The sequence below is a fragment of the Scardinius erythrophthalmus genome (genome assembly GCF_964197995.2).
Source record: "Scardinius erythrophthalmus genome assembly, chromosome: 3".
NCBI lineage: Eukaryota > Metazoa > Chordata > Actinopteri > Cypriniformes > Leuciscidae > Scardinius > Scardinius erythrophthalmus.
Genome location: NC_138223.1, coordinates 29,877,134 through 29,897,036, shown reverse-complemented (window position 1 = coordinate 29,897,036; position 19,903 = coordinate 29,877,134). Strand labels below are relative to the sequence as shown.

General features: G+C 39.9%; 1 protein-coding gene across 4 annotated transcripts in view; it reads left to right on the top strand.

The window, feature by feature from the left end:
- Positions 1 to 19,903, top strand: part of znf827 (zinc finger protein 827) — an 80,943-nt gene that overhangs the window by 11,290 nt on the left and 49,750 nt on the right. For all 4 annotated transcript variants that reach the window (XM_081360981.1, XM_081360980.1, XM_081360983.1 and 1 more), the window contains exons 2-4: positions 12,341 to 13,552; positions 15,920 to 16,092; positions 16,697 to 17,186. In XM_081360981.1, coding sequence (XP_081217107.1) covers positions 12,341 to 13,552; positions 15,920 to 16,092; positions 16,697 to 17,186 — 1,875 coding nt within the window. The remainder of the gene's footprint in view (positions 1 to 12,340; positions 13,553 to 15,919; positions 16,093 to 16,696; positions 17,187 to 19,903) is intronic.

Below are 19,903 nucleotides of genomic sequence, written 5' to 3'. Positions count from 1 at the left end.
TCGTTGTTCTCTGTATTGACAGCACTCCAAATTTACAAAAAAAAAAATTAGCTCAATGTTAAAATTGACCGGAGTTCTCCTTTAATTTCTTCACTGTCACTTGGCATTGCTTAAATTTTTAATTATTTTGTGTGAAGTGTACTGCAAACTGTGCTGATCTTAAAGTGCCCCTGTGGTGAAATTCAAGCTTTTAAAGGGGTCATGACATGGTTTTGGTTATGTTTCCTTCAGTGCAATTATAGTATTATTATAGTTGTTTGGACAAAAAACATTAAAACTGTAGTGATTTATGACCTTTCCCCACCCTGTTTCTCATCCTCTGATTCAAACAGTCTGTTTTGGGGGTGTTTTCCCTTTAAGAGTTCAGTGTTAACGCCCACTGTTATGATTGGATAACGTCATTGGCTAAAAGTAGTTTTAAGATTAAATAAATTACTTACAGTTTGCGGCGTCGTTGGGACCCAGAATAGTCGGCACGACCTGATCTTTAAGCAAAGGTTTTCTGGCAAAGCCAGCATCATACTGCAATTTGTTCTCAAAACAGTCATCCTTGAAATGTAGAGAACACACGCTTAAATTAACACTGCCATGACTGGGACATATGCAAAAAATAAACTCACTGCATCCATTTTTCCATGACGTCTGGATCGTTCGGCAGCGCATTCGAACATTTTGTTTGTCCACAGCCAGGAACAGCACATCTGCGTCATCGCGATCTTCTGTAAACAGACACTCGCTGCACGTCGACTGAACACCTGTGGCGTGACTACGATGCGATGATGCGAAATGAGGCGTAGTTGTCTTGCGCTGGAGGCGGTCATATGCAAACGACTGGTACGTCACTTCGTACCGTGACGTCACTTCTTACTATGGATCCCCAACGAGCTGTAATCAGAGCTTGATTAAATAAATGCTTCGTTTATAATGGGGAGGACGTCTTAAGCTATGAAACTTGCAGGAAGTTTTAATGGTACAAAGACCTCTTATATACCAAAAGATCAAGGCAAATTTGGTTTCTCATGTCATGACCCCTTTAATATTGTTGTTAATATGTTGTTAAATTCAAGCTTTTAATATGTCTTTGTGGTGTTTTTAATATGCTTTAAGACAAACCATGTGAAAATGCATAAGTCATCACCATTGCTGAGTATTTTCTCCTTAAAACTGCAGTGAACCAAAAACGGTCTCAAAAACGAGGGTTGAAACGTGAACACCAGCGAGTGTTTCTGATGTCACAAACTACCTTGTAACCAATCATGTTAAAGTGTGTCGTCAACGAGTGGAGGAGTCTGAGCTGGTGTGAGTGAGTGGAGGCGGGGCTAATTTGCATATTCATAGACCCGCTTATACTAAATGAGGCAAGGGTGTAGAGTTACATTCAAGCTATTTTAAGGAATGAAGAATTATTATTTTATTTTTTTTCAAGGAAAAAACGTTTAGTTAAATATGTAATTTTGGTGATCAAAGATTTTTTAGGGATAAAATTATTGACTACAGGGGGACTTTAAGCCCCATGTGCTACATGTGAAGTAGAAGTGAAATTTATTCATTTTGAATCACACAGCACATACGGACTATAAACAGCCTTTTGTTTTGTTTTTAGTCATTGATTATTTTTAACTTTGCAGCCAATATTTTTAACATAGTTTCTTGAAGCTATGAGTTTGGCTATACCAAGCAAAGTAGAAGAATGGAGTGGACCATTTTTTTTCTACCTTGAAATGGACTAAATATTGCCACCTTTATTATATAGTGTGTTCAGCTTTAATAGATTGTCCCCAATCCCAATCAGTTCTTTTACCATTAGGGCTACTTGGATTTTTTTTTTTTTTCTGGGCAGGCGGATTCCACAGAAAGTATTGCCAAAATGGCAAAAATGCCAAGTTTGACTCAACTAGACAATTTAGTCACAATTATGTGGCGATCATAATCATAGTAATTACACAACAAAAATAATGATGGTAATTACTATCATTGTGATCATTAGCATCGAGAGACATTGGAATACCAATGTATTTTCGAAACGGAACTTGTTATATTTATATGCTTGTTGGGATTTCGTTGAGCTCAGTACGCAAACTTTAAATGCGAAAAGTATGTTAATATTCCAAATTCTGTCAAATTCCATTTCCCTCCATTCCCAGGAAAGTGTGCTACTGTGCTTGATGCTTTGAACTTTTGGCATTCTCCGAGCACAAGGCTAACTTCACCTCTATCATGTCTCTAAGATAGACTACACTGTCCAGCACAGAGAACTTAAGCATGTTAATGAGTTTAACTATCGGACTTGCAGCTGTGCTCCAAGGGTTTTTCTGGAGACTGGACTGTTTTATAGCTGAGAAGATTAAAAGTGCCAGGAAGGAAACAGACACAGAGTAGTGGCACCCTGAGGTATTGACAGCCTCCAAGGGAAACGGTATATCATCGGCAAGTGTAGAGGTGTTTGGCTGCTTTACAAAAGCGAGATATTATATTCATGATGTGAAGTCATCTCTGTGAAAGCTATTGTCACTATGTCTTATGCTGATTTACAAGGCTTAAAATGTAGGTGAGTGTCTGAGACCTGCTCAGCCCCTCATGTAAAAAATGTCCTTCACATTTGAAGATGACTTCACAGTATGTGTGATTACTCCCGACCTTGATGCAAAGTTCCACTATTCATGTTTAGTTGTTATGACGAGGTCGGTAGCTGTTTTGTATTGGTCTGGGGAGCCGTCCGTTAGCTGGATGTTGGTAGGGTGCTAAGGTGTTCTTTCACTGTTAAAGCTTGTTACATGCTATAAGCAAAGGCTTTGAGAGAACAGGCGGTATAGCCTGGTGGCTAAAAATCTGGGTTGGCAACTGAAAGGTTGCAAGTTTGTACATTTGAAAAAATAAATAAAAAATCTGACCTTTAGTGGTATAACATCTTGTCCCTGGGAAATGCCTTCAAAGGTAAATTAGCATCAGCTACATGACAGTTAGTCAGTCAGAGTGGCTTTGTCATTTCATATACAACTTGTACAAAGTGTAACAAAAGCGTTTATTATTGGTTTTTATTTTTAATTTTAATGTTAGTTTAAGTTTCAATGATTTTGCTATGTAACCCTTAAAGAGCACTGTCTATTAACAGTGCTTGAATGCATGTCAAAGTTAGTTGCTGTGTGCAAGCAATGATAGTTTTTAGTAGGGATGCACAATTTATCAGTAACATATCAACAATTCTTTTTTTAAATGTATCAGTATTGGCCCATATGTAAGGTTTAATGCCCGACGAGGTGTCCATTATCAGGTATTAATGGACGACGGCGAGGCGTGAACCGTCCGACGCGCAGCGGAGGTCCATTAATACCTGACAATGGACACCTCGAAGGGCATTAACCCGCTTATACCATGGTCACTTACGAAAGAAAGAAATATTTAATAAATTAATAATACTTTAATGTGTTTTAGAGTAAAAATCGTGAGGGTTTTTATTTATTAAGTCGAGCGCACTATTTAATATCTCCCGTATACAGGCGTTGCCAAGCAACGTGGCCACAGCGACCCGACCGCAGCAGTTGATCATTGAGTTTGAGCCAGCGCAATCATTTAGAACTGTCATCAGGCAAATTGACGGGACGCCTTTCCTAGGTGTACATTATCACTTTTTAATGGACACCCTGCAGCCAATCAGAATCGAGTATTCACCCAGACCATGGTATAATATATATTTAATGATGCATGCTAATCTCTATTTTAACACTTAAATGACCTCACTTAGTTCTGTAATAACATGGCTAAATGTAATCTTTAGCAAATCTCATACAGATTTTTCATTAATTTTTTTTTTTTTTCATTTTTCATACTGTACATCAGGGTTTCCTAAACTGGGGTTTGTGAGGGAACTGCAGGGAGTTGATGAGTTGATAGATAGCAAATAATTAAAATAAAATTTAAATAAAGAAATTATTTAAAATTAAAACAATCAACAAAAAAATGCTTACTAAAAATATGAAATATTCTATTTGTTTACCTGCTTGGCATGTGACTATTAACAGACATCAAAATACAGACAAAGAAGAAGCAGAAACAAGCGATATCATATGTAATCATATGCTTATAGAAAATAATGCAATCTTCAACATTAAACAGCCTATAAATCAACACCGTCTAATGTTACTGAATGAAATGTCGACCCAGGACGAGCTATAGGACTGTGCAAGCATTAGGGGTGTTGATGGACTCGATCAACTCCATATGTTTTGATCATCGTTCTGCATCCCATCCAGACGTAGTCTTTGACATAAACGTGATTTTCTCAGCTTTTTGCTCAAAACGTTTTGTTTTTTATTAAACGTATACACATTCAAGTGTTGATAAAAAAGTTTTTTTTTTAAAAGCAGAAGGTCTGTTCTTTCTTTTTATATATTTCATATTCATATATCAATACAACAAAATATTCTGGTGGCCATGAAACTTTTGTGAAAATGATCAGAAATGCTGGCGGTGGCTGGCAACGTAAAAAAAAAAAAAAAAACTTGGCAGGGAAAGAGTTAAATTATTAAAATATTAACTTAAAGTCTCAGGGAATACTTCAGATAAATATTTTAGGTCAAAGGGGTTCAACTGACAAGAAAGTTTGGGAATCCCTGCAGTGCTCTATAATGATCTTATGCCAGAATTAATTTAAAATTGTTAATTTTATCTTTATTTTATTTAGGCAAAATATTTATCAGGTTTATGTTCAGTTTGTGTTTAAAGACTTATATTTCTTTGTCATGCACTTATTGCAACCACCCATTTGTAAAAATATTGGCCATTTATTGGCAATAACATTAAAATAATTATCCCTGCACATTTCTTTAGCGTGTTTCAGTGTTATTTTAGCATTATATACTATTATAGTATGTATTCATATTTTGAATTAAATTGTTTATTTTAGCTGTAGCCTAATTTTTAGTATTGTTTATATATAAAAATATTTTTAAATATCTTTCATTTTATTTTTAGTTTTTGTTTTAGTAATTTTAGTACGTCAACGTCAAAACATATTTTATTTCAGTTATTTGTAAGTAAGTTGTGTTTCAGTTAGTATTTTTTTTCAACTGATATTTATAATTTTTATATATGTAATATTTATAATATTTATATCAGCCCTTTATCGTTTATTGTTTGCCTATCAGTATCAGTAGTACAATTTCAATATCGGTGCAGTCCTCATTTTATGAATCTATTGATTGGCTGTGCTGTAGTTGTTTTACTGGATGGTGTTGATTCAGACTATAAATCTGCTGTTTGCTCAGCTGCAGATATTTATGCATTTCTTCATTATGGTTTTATAGATTAGCCCAAATACTCTCTATAAAGAAGTTCTCGTTTGGCACGCAGGGTGGACTGTGTTTTCACTATTCCTCTCTCACTTACACTCGTGCAGGCACTGTTTACCCTTTTCGTCATTTAGTCGTCTTCTATGCAGAGACCTTTAAATGAAGCACTAAGGTTAGGCACAAAATGTTGGCTCGATGTGCTCTCCAAAGGCACAGTTATGGTTGTCATAGTGATCATATTTTTTGCAATCATTTGTCACCTAGATACTGTAGGGTTGAAGTAGAAGCACCTGGTTACACTGACGTGAAGTGAATGAAAGGGGAGAGGTGAACAGCTATTCCCGTTCCCGTTTAGTCTTTTGACACAGCATGTTTTCAGTCATACGTGGGTGTCGTCGACGTTATCTCGCTCATACGTCTCTACCTTCGGAAAAGCGAGATGGCTATCGCTGTGACAAAGAGCACTAAGACCGAACAATGCAACGCTAACCATCGGCCGCCCCGGCCACCGTTTAACATGGAGATTGGAAAAGGAATCAGCTCCCTCTCCTCCAGGACCTGCATGTAAATGAGGTTAGCCTCTCCTGCTGTGCCACCGCTCTATCCCCCACTCTCCTCTCCAGCTATAATGGCTGCAAAACTGCCACCCCCATTCTTCAGGAAGAAACCGGGACCAATCCTGATTAGTGCCCTTGTCTTGAGTGACAGGCTTGGATCTAAGCAGGCAGTGCCGTGGGCGCCACTGCCAAGCTGCTGTCAACCCGGTATCACTGTAAAAAAGCCATTTCTTTTCTTCAACCCCCCCAGCCGCACACATACCTCCTCCACTCTCTCTCACACCCCCTCATATTCTCTCTCTCTCTCTCTCTGTCTCTCTCTCTCTATCTCCCTCTCTCTCTCTCTCTCTCTCTCTCTCCGTCTTTCTGGGTGGCTGGCTAGTCAAGCTTGGCTGCATCCCTTGCCTGAGCTACTGGGACAAAGTGTGATTTACAGTAGTTGGAGAGTTTCCCTGTCAGCTCTAACCTGTGTGCATGCTGTCTATCTGAGTAGGCGGCAGTAATGCTGTAGCAACTGCATATTGTGTTGTAAGCGTCATAGCACCTAGTTGAATCCACCCCTGCTTCCTGTCCCCGTGGAACGTACACAGAACCTTACTTATTATCTTATGTTTTTGTGACTGCGCGGGCACAGCGAGCCACCCATTTTCCTTTCATTCCAGCGATTTGTTTTCCTGCTGTAAATATAAGATCTTCAAGCCCGTTTAGCTCTGGGCTCCATGCCCCACTTTATGCCCTTAAAGAAACATCACCGAAGTGTACGGTGGATCACATTAATTAGCATCTCACGGTTGACTGTGAACGCCTAGATCTTCCAACTTTTTGATGGTACTTCTGAGATTGCTAGTTCAGGCTCTTTTTTTTTTTTTTTTGTGCGTGTGTGTTCGGTTGTTCGGTCTCTATAAATGGATGTTGGGGGAAATAAACAAGAGTGCAAAAGGGCGCTTCATCTACAAAGAGGAATTTCAGAGGTCTGGAAGCCAAAACTGTCTCAGTCTCTTCCAAGAACACATCTCCTTCCTGTTTCACCTCTGGCACCCTGCCCATCATGCCCACAGACCGCTGAGGCCATGCGAAAAACACAGATGGTAATATGTAGTATACTTTGCTAATACATGCTGATGAATGCCTGTGCTAATGTGGAATACCGTAGGCAACTGATTTGTTTAATGCGAGTGTTGGATACATGGAATTGAAATCACTATAAGTCACATGATAAAGTATAATATGTTTTTGTATGTAGTGTAACTGTCATGCCAAAGTGGACTATTAAAATACTTTGTAGTGTGTTTTCATCTTTCATTTTTATTTAAGTAAGGCTTTCACTCTAAATTTGAGTAATCTGCTTTTCGCTATTACAATATATCATTTCCAAGGAGTCAGCAAATTTGACAGATATAAGGCAGTCCATGGACAAATAATGTCAGCCGTGTGGAGAACTTCACTTTGTATTTGATATGCAGTAATGTAAAAGGCACATTTGAGCAAAGCAAAAAGGGTCCATTGTTCACTGTCAATAGTTTAGTGATGCACAAACACTGTAATTTTTTGTGTGAAGAACCTGTGAAATCCACGGCGTAAATGTTTCGCCCTTGTGCGAAACATCCAACCACACCTTAATTTAATTAATCTAACAAGTGTGTCAACAAGTATGTCGTATTGTGAGGTAGTATATGATGCTCAGCCCTAGTTAATAAAAACATTGTTTTTCTACAGAGTATTTTCATGCAAACTCTGACACATAAATATACATGTTTAGTTGTTTTCACTTGTTTTATGGGATGGGATTGATGTCTTAAAATTTCATGTCTTATGTGATCAGTTAGATACTAGGGTTGGGTATTCAATGTGACACATTGGTCACGATTCAATAGATTGTGATGCTCCATGATATCATAACTGTATTGCAATTGAGAGAGAGACTCAGCATTTCAGTGACAGAGAGAATGAATCTGTGGTGTCAGTTTTAATCTTTCATGCGGTTCCCTTCACTTTTCTCCATTACCATAGAAGTGGCTCAGACCGCACCGAGAAACGTTGCCAGTTTATGCTTATTTAGACTTCCTGCTTTTTACTTAATTGGACTGTAGGAATTGAAATGAATGAACAAGGATCGATACGAGAACCTTGAGCATCATGCTATATCATGACAAAATAAATTGTGACTATCGATAAACGATTGTATTTGCAGAATCTTAATTTTGCCTTGACTGATTGGCCATTTTCTTAAAGGCGTAGACTGGTCATCATGAGAGCCCCCTAATTAACAGAATTACTTCCCACCTCTGGTTTCTGTGTTATTCACTCGTGACGACGTGTGGCTGGTGCCGGTAGCAGTGTGTCCTTCCCACCATATTGTCGGCCGGCGGCTAATAAGGTAGCACTGACCGGCGGACGGGCTCATTAGCATCGCCTGCGGCCGCGGCAACCCCCGCCAGGGCCCAGTCGGACACTTAATTACCGCCACCACTTTTTATCTCCCCTCCAAAACCCAGCCCCCCACCCCTTGAAAGCCACTGGCACTTGCTTCTGCAATCCACAGAGAATGCTGGGAAACTATAGATGCCAAAGTGGTGGTTAGTTAGCTCGTAACATTCAATAGCAGCGCTCACTGTGGAGGCACTGCAATATCTCTGATAGAGTTAAAGCCATTCGACCCGAGCCTCTCATGCGAGACTGCGCGAGTGTGTCTTTTCATTGGCATCAGTGGAATATTGATGACTCCACCCTGGCTTAATCGACTAATGGCCTCTCCCTCACTCCTTCACTCTGCTGAAGCAAGCCACCCTCCCACCCAGCACAGTCTTTCTGTGCCCTTTCTGTGACCTCTGGGTCAGGCAGGCTGATTTTTATGCCCGACTGAGTCGCAGAATAGCCTCAGTGTATTCGAAGGCAACCTTACGCAAGTCATGTGGCTGCTGGCCCTAATAGAGAACACTCCCAGCTTCCTCCACTGCCTTTTGGCTTTTTGCATCTCACGGCTGATATGTTGGAATTAACTGTATAGCTGCCAACGGCTGTTGTTCAAGTGCATCTCGAAAAATGTAGGCTACAATTACACAAGATCTCTGTATTGTGGTAAAGAACACAACAGAATTAACAAGGTCCTTTAGATGTTTTCCAAGTCTAGTTGTATTACAGAGAATGAAGTGTAATATTCTGAACAACAGAAGAAATATGGTTAAAAAAAATACACATTCCTTAAAGAGATGAAGATAATTTACACTCATGTCATTCTAAAAAAGGATTGTATTTTATTTATTTTTGGAATTTTAAAGTTCTTTTAAAGGTTTCAAATAGTAAACTTTCTTTTCAGTACATCCAATTGACAATTTTTTAAATGTTTTTGAAATAATTTTCTTATGCTCACCAAGGCTGCATTTATTTAATCAAAAAAAAAAAAAAAAAATAGAGTAACACAGTACAGTATATACAAAAATATTTTTACCATAGAATTTAAATCACTTTTTTTATTTGAATATATTTTAAAATGTAATTTATTCCTGTGAAGGCAAAGCTGTATATGCTGATTGCTCAAGAAACATTTCTTATTGTTATCAGTGTTGAATAGAGTTGTGCTTCTTAATATTTTCGTGGAAAACATTTTACATTTTTTATCCTTTGTTGAAAGTTCAAAATAAACACATTTATTTGAGATAAAAAAAAATGCAACAATGTGAAAGTCTTCATTGTCACTTTAATCAATTTAATGCATTATTTCTGAATAGAAGTATTAAGAGCCTGACATTTACAGAAAATAATAATAATAATTAGGGATGCATGATATATCGGCTACCATATCGGTATCGGCTGATATATGTTCATTTCAATGTTATCGTTATCGGCCCAATAAGAAAATTTGGCTGATATATTAAAGCCAGTAAATAATGGATTTTTTCCTTCAACTGAAAATATGGTTAAGTGCAATGTCTGTCATATAGCCTAGGCTAAATAAAATTATAATGAGAACATCGTTATAATTGTGTGTTTGGGACATGGATTTAATGGTGAGACTTTTGTTTTTGTAATCAGGCTCTCAACAATTCTATACAAATTTGGATTTAGATTTATCTGCCAATATATCGGTTATCGGCTTTCAAATATAAAGAATTATCGGTTATCGGTATCGGCCAAAGTTTTCAAATCAGTGCATCCCCAATAATAATAATTATACTACAGTTACTATGTCCAAAGGAGAGAACTTGTATGAATTTCTACAGAACATTCCTTTTAACACTTTGTGGTTTTCTTTGTCATCTATAATCTAGTGATTTTAAGCCTCCCTGCAGCTTTTAAATGGTGAACAAACTGTTTCCCCCCTTTTTTTTATAATGTGATAACTCTACATGCAGATTACACTGCAGCATGTATACCTTAACCTTTATTTAATAACATTTTTGTTTTAAACCATTATTCTAGAGCATGCAATCATTATTATTTTTTCTATATATATATTTATAGTTACTAAATTTGCTATGAGAAATCTGACTGGCTGGAAGGCTAAAAAGTTAATTTCCAAGCCTGAATGCAACAATTTTCTTTCTTTCTGTGTTTTGTTGAGGTTATGATTTGCATTTAGCACTTGTGGTTGTAGGGTTGTAGGGTCATGTCCGCAGCAGCAAACAATCATGAGCACAGTTTAGCCTCAAGAGAGACGAGCACCAAGTCTCAGTGTGAGTGACTGATAACAGATCTGGACCACAGTGCCTCCCGCAGCTGTTTTTCTGGCCACACAAATCCATGCTCACCATTATGTCATTAAACGAACCTCTCAAAGGCAGACGGCCAGTATCTTGTCCCTTGTCCCAAACTGTCAGGCTTGTTGCTATGCGATAGCATTGTTGCCGTTGCAGCTAACTACCAGGGTTTTGTTCCGCTTTTTCAAGCCACATATGAGTGCGTATGTGCGTGTGTGCATTTCAGTGGCAGGGGGTTGTTTCAGACAAAGCCATGCGGAACTGGGGCCCGATCCGTGACCTTGGGAAATGTCAGGCCGCCCACGGAGTGCCTTGCCTGCGTCTGCCGCTCTAGTGCTGCTAGGAACAAAAGTGGCGGGGCGTAGCACAGCCTAGCTTAACCTAGCGTGGTGAGAGCAGAGTTCAGTCCGAGTTTCTGCCACTGCCTCAGAGACCTCTGGTCAGCAATCTAGCCATTTCACACTAACAACATTATGGCCATTACTGCCCGTCGTCCCTGGTGTCACATGGAAATGGGTCATGCCTCACATACTTCACTGTTTTGCTCAGGTGACTGAGAGCTCAGTCAGTGAGACGCCCCAATGATGTGCTCAAACGTTTAGCAATGAGGTACGGGAAGTCAGAAGGATACTTGCACACACTGGCATGCACAGCAAGGTGTATTTGTCTGGTTTTTATTTTATTTTTATTTAAAGCATGCTCTGCTGCATTGTTGGTATCGTGGTGCATGGTAGCACAGGGTCGTGGCGGCTGCCACCCCTCTGGACCAAAGTAAGCAGTGCTGGCCAGATGTGTGTTCACTGTAATGATCCCTACGGGTCGACGGGATACCGTTGCCAAGCAACGGCTTTTTCTTTCCCCTGTAAACAGAAAGCTTACTCGCCAGGCTTATGTCGGGGTCGGCAAGGTGAGACTAGCCTTTATGTGTGCTACCAAAAGGCGAAGAAAAGATGCTCAAATGAATTTTTTTACAGATCGTATTCCGATGTCACAAGCCCCCAGCCCTTTTTTCTGCTGTCTCCGGGCCTGGTTCTCTCACACTCTCACCGAAGTGTGAGGATTTAATTTGGTCAAGTGAACGGAAAGAAAAAACCCTCACTTGATAAGTTTTGACATCCTTCCTCATTTAGGCTTGTTGCTTTCTGACATGCTCTTGTGGAGGGATTGTTAATATGTATCAGGAATATTCACATTCTTTGTTCGCCCTTGTCTGGCAAGCTGTAATGTTTTGCTTATGAATATTGATACATGAAGTGTATATTAATGACCCTTGGTGACCTTAACCCTATCCTTATTGGCTCCCTTGTGGTATCTGCAGGCTCATGAATATTAATCCAGTTGTGTAACCTCCATTACCCTAATCTTTTGCCGTCTAGCCTCCCGGAAGGGCCTGTCACCATGGTAACCCTTTTACTAGACTCCTTTAGACCCTAGAAAAAAAATATGGTTGAAAAAAGATTAGAAAGCAAGTTATTCCAGTATGCCTTGTGAGGGATGCCTCAGATACTCATCAGGACAACTCTTGATTGTATAATATTGGTCATATTTTCAGAACATATTTTTTAGTCAATCCATTTTGGTCTTAATGAGAAAAGTCAGTTGGAAAAGGTCAATTGATAGCTGAAAGGACAATTACTGCCAGCATTTATAATAATTGTGCCATTATAATAAATAAATAAATATATATAATTATGTATTTATTTATTTATAATTTTTTTTTTATAAAAACAGATAATGAAATATCAGTTGTCTTGATGAAAAAGCATTTGAATAAATCATGTTTATTTCTGTTTCACAGATGTGGACACGGTAGAGGATGGAGGGCCAGAGGGTGGATCAGTGGAAGAGGACAGCTGGTTTGGAAATACCTCAGACAGCCCCTCTGAATCGTCCTACGGTGATGTGCAAGATGAGCTGCGGGTTTCCCCGGATAATGTTCCCCGACCAGACCACGACACCTCGGCAGAGAGCTCCCTGGGCTGCCCGACACCGGTTCAGCGGGCCTCCCTGGAGCTTCTGGGGCTGGACAGTGGGGTCCTCTCGACCCAGGACACGCTGTCCTCAATGGTGTCCTCTCTTTACGGAGACTCCAGCCAGGCCCTGAGCAAGCCCCTCAGCAGCAACCTGCGGCGTCTCCTGGAGGCTGGCTCACTGAAGCTAGAGGCAGGGGAGCTGACCGGGCGTGGAACGGGCAGAGGACCAGAGTCACCTCCGGTCAGCTTGGTACTATCTGCGTCTTCGCATCATGCACAACAGCTGAGTGCCTTGGCGAGGAGGCTGGCTAACAGCAGCAACAACAGCGGCAACTCGAACTCTGCATCACCCGCGTCTGTAGCAACTGTCAAGCAAGAGCCCTGTGACCCGTACGGCCCCAGCAACGGCCCTAACTCAGGCAGCAGTGGCTTTGTATGGGTAGGCGTTGCAGATAAATGGCCATCGGCTAGTTGCTCGGCACCCAGCGGCAGCAGCCTATCACCAGACTCGGCTATCCAAAAGTTAAAGGCAGCCGCCAACGCCGTGCTCCAAGACAAGAGCACGGTGGCATCCTCCACTTCTGCGTCTTCATCCTCCTCTTCCTCCTCCTCATCCTCTTCGGTCACCTCCTCCTCAATGGCAGCCCTGGGCACTCGCTCTGATGATGCGGTGCGCTTTGAACCGTTTGCTTCACCCTTCAGTCCACAGTCAGCCAGCTCCACGCTTGCTGCCCTCTCAAAGAAAGTGTCTGAAAGAAGTCAGCAGCAGGTGGGCTCATCAGAGCATCAACCCTCAGCTGGCTCCTTTCTCTCTCTGGTTTCCATGACCTCCTCGGCAGCTCTGCTAAAGGAGGTGGCTGCGCGAGCAGCAGGGAACCTTCTAGCTGATAAGAAAGAGTCAGCTTTAGTACTGGGAGCCTCCGAAGATGTCAAGCCCCTGTTAGACAGGAACCAGAAGGTGCCCACCCCAACCCAGGCCATGGATCTTCTGCTGCCAACAATCCCCAAGGGAAGGGCCAAGCCCAGCAGTCAAGCAGGTAACAGTTTGTTCCTAAAATAGATACACGCCATTTTCTTAGGGTGTGTTTTTGAGATGGATTTGCAGGATATTTTTGTAGGATAAATCATACTAAAAACCACACTAGCTAAAAATTGTATTCCTGTAGTTATTGTGAAGAGGGTTAAGGTTTTATACATTACGACGGAACGCTACCTCCTCTTATGCCACCCAGCTGCCAGGCTCTCCTGATGAGGCACACCTGAAGCTAATAAATGCAGAGTTCACCTTCCCACATCAGGTCAGTCTCATGGACGTGCAATGGTGTCCTCACCCACCAAGTCCAGCACCCAGCATATCAGAAAGCATGTGTCACAGCTAATTGGCCACCATGCCCACAAAACACCACTCCTCGTGCCTCGGACCAGGAAGGGAGAACGCCTGACAGCTGGGCTCACGTCTCTACTTGGGCCTGTTCACAACATGGTGAATATTCGGTGGAAAAATTTGGTGCGACAAACATTTTTTATTTAAATACATCTGTTAATCAGACAGTTCAAACCGAAATGAACATTTGCATGCTGTCAACACTTTTTTTCGTACTGCGAAGAAAACTGGACAACCAATACGTTTTGGTCACATGCCTAGAGACGCTGCTGTTACATAAAACTAAGAATTGGTGGCACTCACAAACATAATTTTTGCTATTCAGTGAAAGTGAATAGCAGAGGAATAATCTGGAACCGATTCTCTTGGTCTCTGTATTTAGTGTTGTTTGATAAACACCATAGCGAATCAAAAATCTGAACCGGAGAAACCAGCTGCTTTTCTATAAGCACCAACTACTGTTACAGATTGATTTTGCATTTTCATTCAGCCTGTCTAGCATCTAGCACAACAGACAAATCGCATGTGAACATCGAAATGGGGAAGAAGAAAAAAAATAAAGAAAAAATAAATATATATTAATACACATTACTACAGATTCTATGAACTGCACAAAATGCTGAAAATAAGTAACAGTAAAGTATGCATCATTAATCATCTTAAACCTACTATCTTATTTTTTTACATTGAAAAATTCCTTAACCGTATTTATTTTTCAAGGTAACAGTGCCTAAATGTTTGATTATTACACCACTGAAGAATGCACTGTGTAGTGATTTAGTAGTGCCATAAGGTCATGCTTCGTCTGCAAGAGGTTGGCTGGAGAATCTGGGAAAGGTCTGTTAGCACAGTGGGGGTTTGCTGGAGTTGGCGGCACGTTCTCAGACCTAGCTCATCTCCCGCGGATGTGCAGCCTGCCAAACGGAGGCCGGCAGTGTGTGTGCTCCCCATAGCCCGAACAGTCGGAGACCATCTCAGCAGATTCCCCCAGAATTTAGGTCAGGCTCCAGAGCCGGCACGACCATCAGAGTTTCCATTCAGCACAGCCTCCGGGTTGAGCGCCTAAGAGATATGGCTGATCTTTTACAAATTTTTTGAACTTATGTGGCTTGGAATCAGGATTGACTGAAAGTAGCTGCAGACGCAGAGAATAATGTCAGAGTCACAATCACAAGAGAGTTAAATATGTTGTAAAACGGCTATAATATGACAGATTACAAATTATACATTTTAAATAGGAAATAAGAACACCTCAATTAAAATCATAATTGAGGTTCACCTGGCTTGTGTTTTTGTATGTGAAATCTGTAAGATAGTCACATGAAGAGGATCTATTCAGTAATGAAACAATACCAAATGGACATTAAAATTTGTAACACCAGCTAACGACTCTTATTCCTCTCCCTTGATACCAAAGACCTTCAGTCATTTTACCTCACGAGTGGTTTCCACAGTGATCTCGCCGGGAGAGGTTGAGCCACAGATGGTGGTTTATTGTTGCAAATAGGCAGTCTCGAAGTTTTACACCCTGGGTCAATGAATGCCTGAGCGCGGTAATTTCACCAAACACTGATTACCAGATGTTTTTCGAGGAACACGACTGGAATACTTATGAAGCCATCCTGACAGGCCCTCATAGAATTTGTAATGCAATCATGCCAGCTTCTAATAAGACCAATTAAGCCCTAATGGACACCGGATATGGAGCCAACAACAATAATCGGCTTACTAAAAACATCCTTGTGTCTGGCTTCCTTTGTGAGAAGTCTTTGGCATTGATCGGTGTAATCATAACTCACAATTTTTATCTCATTCACACGAATAGATGCAAGGGTGACAAGAGTGAAAGGCTATTTAGCCTACATGCTATTTGATGCCAAAGGGCTATCTAATAATGTGCTAATGATTCTATGTAAACACTAAAATACTGCACTAGAATACCCATTTCTGTGTTTGCAACTAGACTGAATAAAGACATTTAGTATAAATTAAAATGATATTTATTTATTTCTTTTTGCAGGTTCTCCTGAGGATGGAGGAAAGCCCTTTCAGTGCCCGGTATGCGGTCTGGTGATCAAGAGAAAGAGCTACTGGAAGAGACATATGGTGATCCACACGGGCTTAAAAAGCCACCAGTGTCCCCTCTGTCCCTTTCGCTGTGCTCGTAAAGACAATCTCAAATCCCACATGAAGGTGACTTCAATCGTTGAGAGCAGAAATGCTTGTGCCGTAAATCATGACAAAATATCCTAACGTCTCTAGGTGCAGAATTTTTTTTTTACGATGCATTTTTTTATGATGCAAAATTATTAGGGCTGTCAATTAATATTTTTAATCAAATTAATTACGTGGCAAATAATAAAATTAATGGCAATTAATCACATTTAAAAATATTTGCAGAGAAAAGTCCCTAAATTAAGGTAATTCAAAGGAAGTATATTATTGCGGCAGATTGAAAACATCGAATAGAATAGAAGTCAACAAATTATTGATTGTGATATCATTGAATCTAAGCCTATCATTGGCTTATAGCCCACAGTAATCAGAGGCAGCGAGAGGCCTTTCACACTGGACAGAAGTCTTTGCTTTTGAAGTGTTATTGCATTATTTCTCATAAAAAAATAAATCATGCTTAATACATACACATTTTTATTTAAATAATTAAAAAATATATATCAAATGTATATTCTCACTGTCACTCAAATCAACTGATAGAGAAGATGAGGATTCATGTTTGCTATGCTTCCTGCTCATCATTTCCACACTTTCTTCTAATTTCTCCTGTTGCTCATCTCAGGTCCATCAGCACCAAGACCGAGGGGAGACCTTCCAGTGTGAGCTCTGCCCCTTCACATCCTCACGCCACTTTAGCCTCAAGCTGCACATGCGTTGCCATCAGCACTTCCCTCGTCCCGACCTCAAAGTCAAAGAAGAACCCGGCACAGACACGGAGGAGGGCGAGGGCTTGCTCATGGGGGACGGTGGCGACCAGGTCATGAACACAGATGCTTCCACGTCTCCCACTGTGAGCCAACCCGACGGTCGTTTGCTGGCCTCCCCCAATGAACCCTCGAACCACGTCCAGATCAAGGAGGAACCCCAAGAGAGGGATGTGTCTGTGATGTCTCCCTTTGCCCTGTGTAGGGAGCGACCCAGTAGCAGCAGTAGTTCTCTGGATCTGTCGGGGCTCAAATCCAGTCCACCAGGGCCTGGACCTACAGCTGCCTCGCTTTTCAGCCCAGATATCACCACCAAAACGGCTACAGACCTCCTCATGAAGCTCTCAGGTAAGACATCACAGTTAACCACAACCACAATGTAAAATGTGATGGCATTAGATGCTTGATTATGATTGATTTATCCATAATTTCTTGCATTTAGGATTAATGAATTGGTAATATAATATGGGTTGGCAAAGGCGAGAAGTAAAATTCAGCTTGCTTGATGGGAATCCAAAGCCAAGATCCTGCAGGACTGTGTCTGCATGATTAATTCTTAACCCCAGTTACCACTCTACCATGGAGAGCCTGTTTATTATTGCTGTACTATACCATCTTGCTTCCTAATTCTTTTAAGGATACCATAAAGAATGTCCAAGGAAAGACATAAGTCAGTGACTTTTTGATGTTATAGTCCTTGTTGAAGGCATTACACATTAATTCAGCGTCATTTTTCGTGATACAGAGGATGCTTCTCTATAGATTGAAAAGAATTAACAGGCAAATATGTTCAAGATTGACAGTAAAGACTTTTACATTATTTTCAAATGATTTCAAACATATGCGTTTGTTTTGAACATTTCTTTTCATCAAAGAATTCTGAAAAAAAAAAAATTATCATGGTTCCCACAAAAAATATTGAGCACCACAACTGTTTTCAACATTGATAATAATTAGGAATGTTTCTTAACACCAAATCAGTCAAATCAATATTAGAATGATTTTTGAAGGATCATGTGACACTGAAGACTGGAGTAATGATGCCGAAAATTCAGCTTTGCCATCACAGGAATACATTACAGTTTACAATATATCAAAATAGAAAGCAGTTATTTTAAAAAATGTAATAATATTTTACAATTACTGTTTACTGTATGTTTCATCAAATAGTAAATGTACACTTGGTGAGCATCAGAGACCTTTTTCAAAGACATTAAAAAACCTTAAGGATGCCAAACTTTGGAACAGTAGAGTGTGTTAATGTTAATTTATACAACCTGAAATGTTAAAAATATATTAATATATACAGAAATGATTATTATTATTATTATCATCATTAATCTACATAAATAAATGCTGTTGTTGTATTGTTGTTGCAATGCTGTATTGTTCATTGTCACTTCATGCTAGCTAATGTATTAACTAACTAACTTTAATGAATTAAACCTAAATGAAGAGTATTATAGAGACAATATCATAATTTTTTTAATGCTCAGGCTAATATTGAGTGTATAAATTAATAAGCTGTTTGGGGGCAAAGGTGAAATCTAGCTGTTAAAATGCAAAACTCACAATTACACTTGTTAATGTAATAGAACTCCAAACTTTAGACCATTAAATGCATGTTGTTGTCGCTGAAAGTATAGGTAATTGTGAGACAGCAGCAAGATTGATCCGAGAGGGCTGACCAAGGGTTACCCAGAAGGTTGGCAACAGGGTCGCTGCTCCCTCGCTTAATGCAGAGTAATTAGATTGAGATCTCGGCACAGAAAAAAATGAAAACCATCGGAACATTAGATTAATTAAAAATTCATGCATAATTCATAATTAAAAAGGAATCCGTAATTGGAAATGATTAGCGCCCTCAACTCCATCGCGTGACCTCTTGCCTGGATGCGTAGGGACTGTTCCAGCTTAGTTAACTTCATCTCCGTCTTGGTGGAACGTGCAGAGTCTGCGTTCATTGCATTGACCCCTTGTCGCCCATGGAACTGTGTTCCTGGACCCAGAGGACCAGATAGACTCCTCAACATTGCAAAGGTAGCAGTTGAAACATAGTGGACATGTCCTGCTAGAAAGGGGCAAGATGTTCCATGTAGGAGATGGAGCATTAGTGCACTCTGTACTGCCCACCTTTTCAGTGGTGTTGGTTCCAGAATATTATTTTTCCCATGAGTCTTTGTTAAAGTGTTAAAAGCCATGAACCAAGCCAACTAGCTACAAGGTGAATTACAACATTACAAAGATTTATTTGAAGCAAAAAAAGTATTTGAAAATCTGACAAAAAGACAAAAGTACAAGACTTTAATGAGGGAAAGAACTACAATCCCATGAAGCATTGAAGACAACATCATCGAATTAAAATTATGGAGAGATTTAGTAGTAGTAGTAAATTATAGTAAAGTTGTTGATTATATCTGTAGAAACAATATTTTTTTAAGATTATTGCAAAACATGCATATAAATATAATTACAATGTTTGGTACGTACCTCGGTTTTGGGGTCACGGTTTGATACGAGTTCGGTACGATAGGAGAAATGGTCACATTACACAATCTCATTAATTCAGGTTGATTGAGACCCTTTTTGCCATTGAGATGACTGAGAAAAGTATCAGAGTCAACCTGAATTCACCCTTTATATATATTTAAGTATTTTGAGAGCATAGGGAGACTAACTCAATTATGTAATTTGCAGTGCTTCATGGGAGTGAACCTCTTTTGGCAGGGTTTGCTTTATGCGACTCTGATTGGTGTAATTTTCTGTACAGCATCACAGGTAATGAAGTTTTTCCTCACGAATTCCGCTGTTAAACACAATTATTCAAACGAGTTGAAATAATACAAACAGATGCCTTCAACAAAATCATGTACCATTGATTAACAACCTCTGAACTCACAGTTTATCTGACTTTAAACATTTGTAAGTAATAAATTACTAAATAAATTTAAAAATAAATTTCTCTATGGAGAAAATGATTGGAGTTTTCACTTCTGGAAGTTCACTGTTGCACTTTGTTGGCTGGATGCTCCAGAAGCAAAACTTCTGGGTCAGATAGTCCTCAG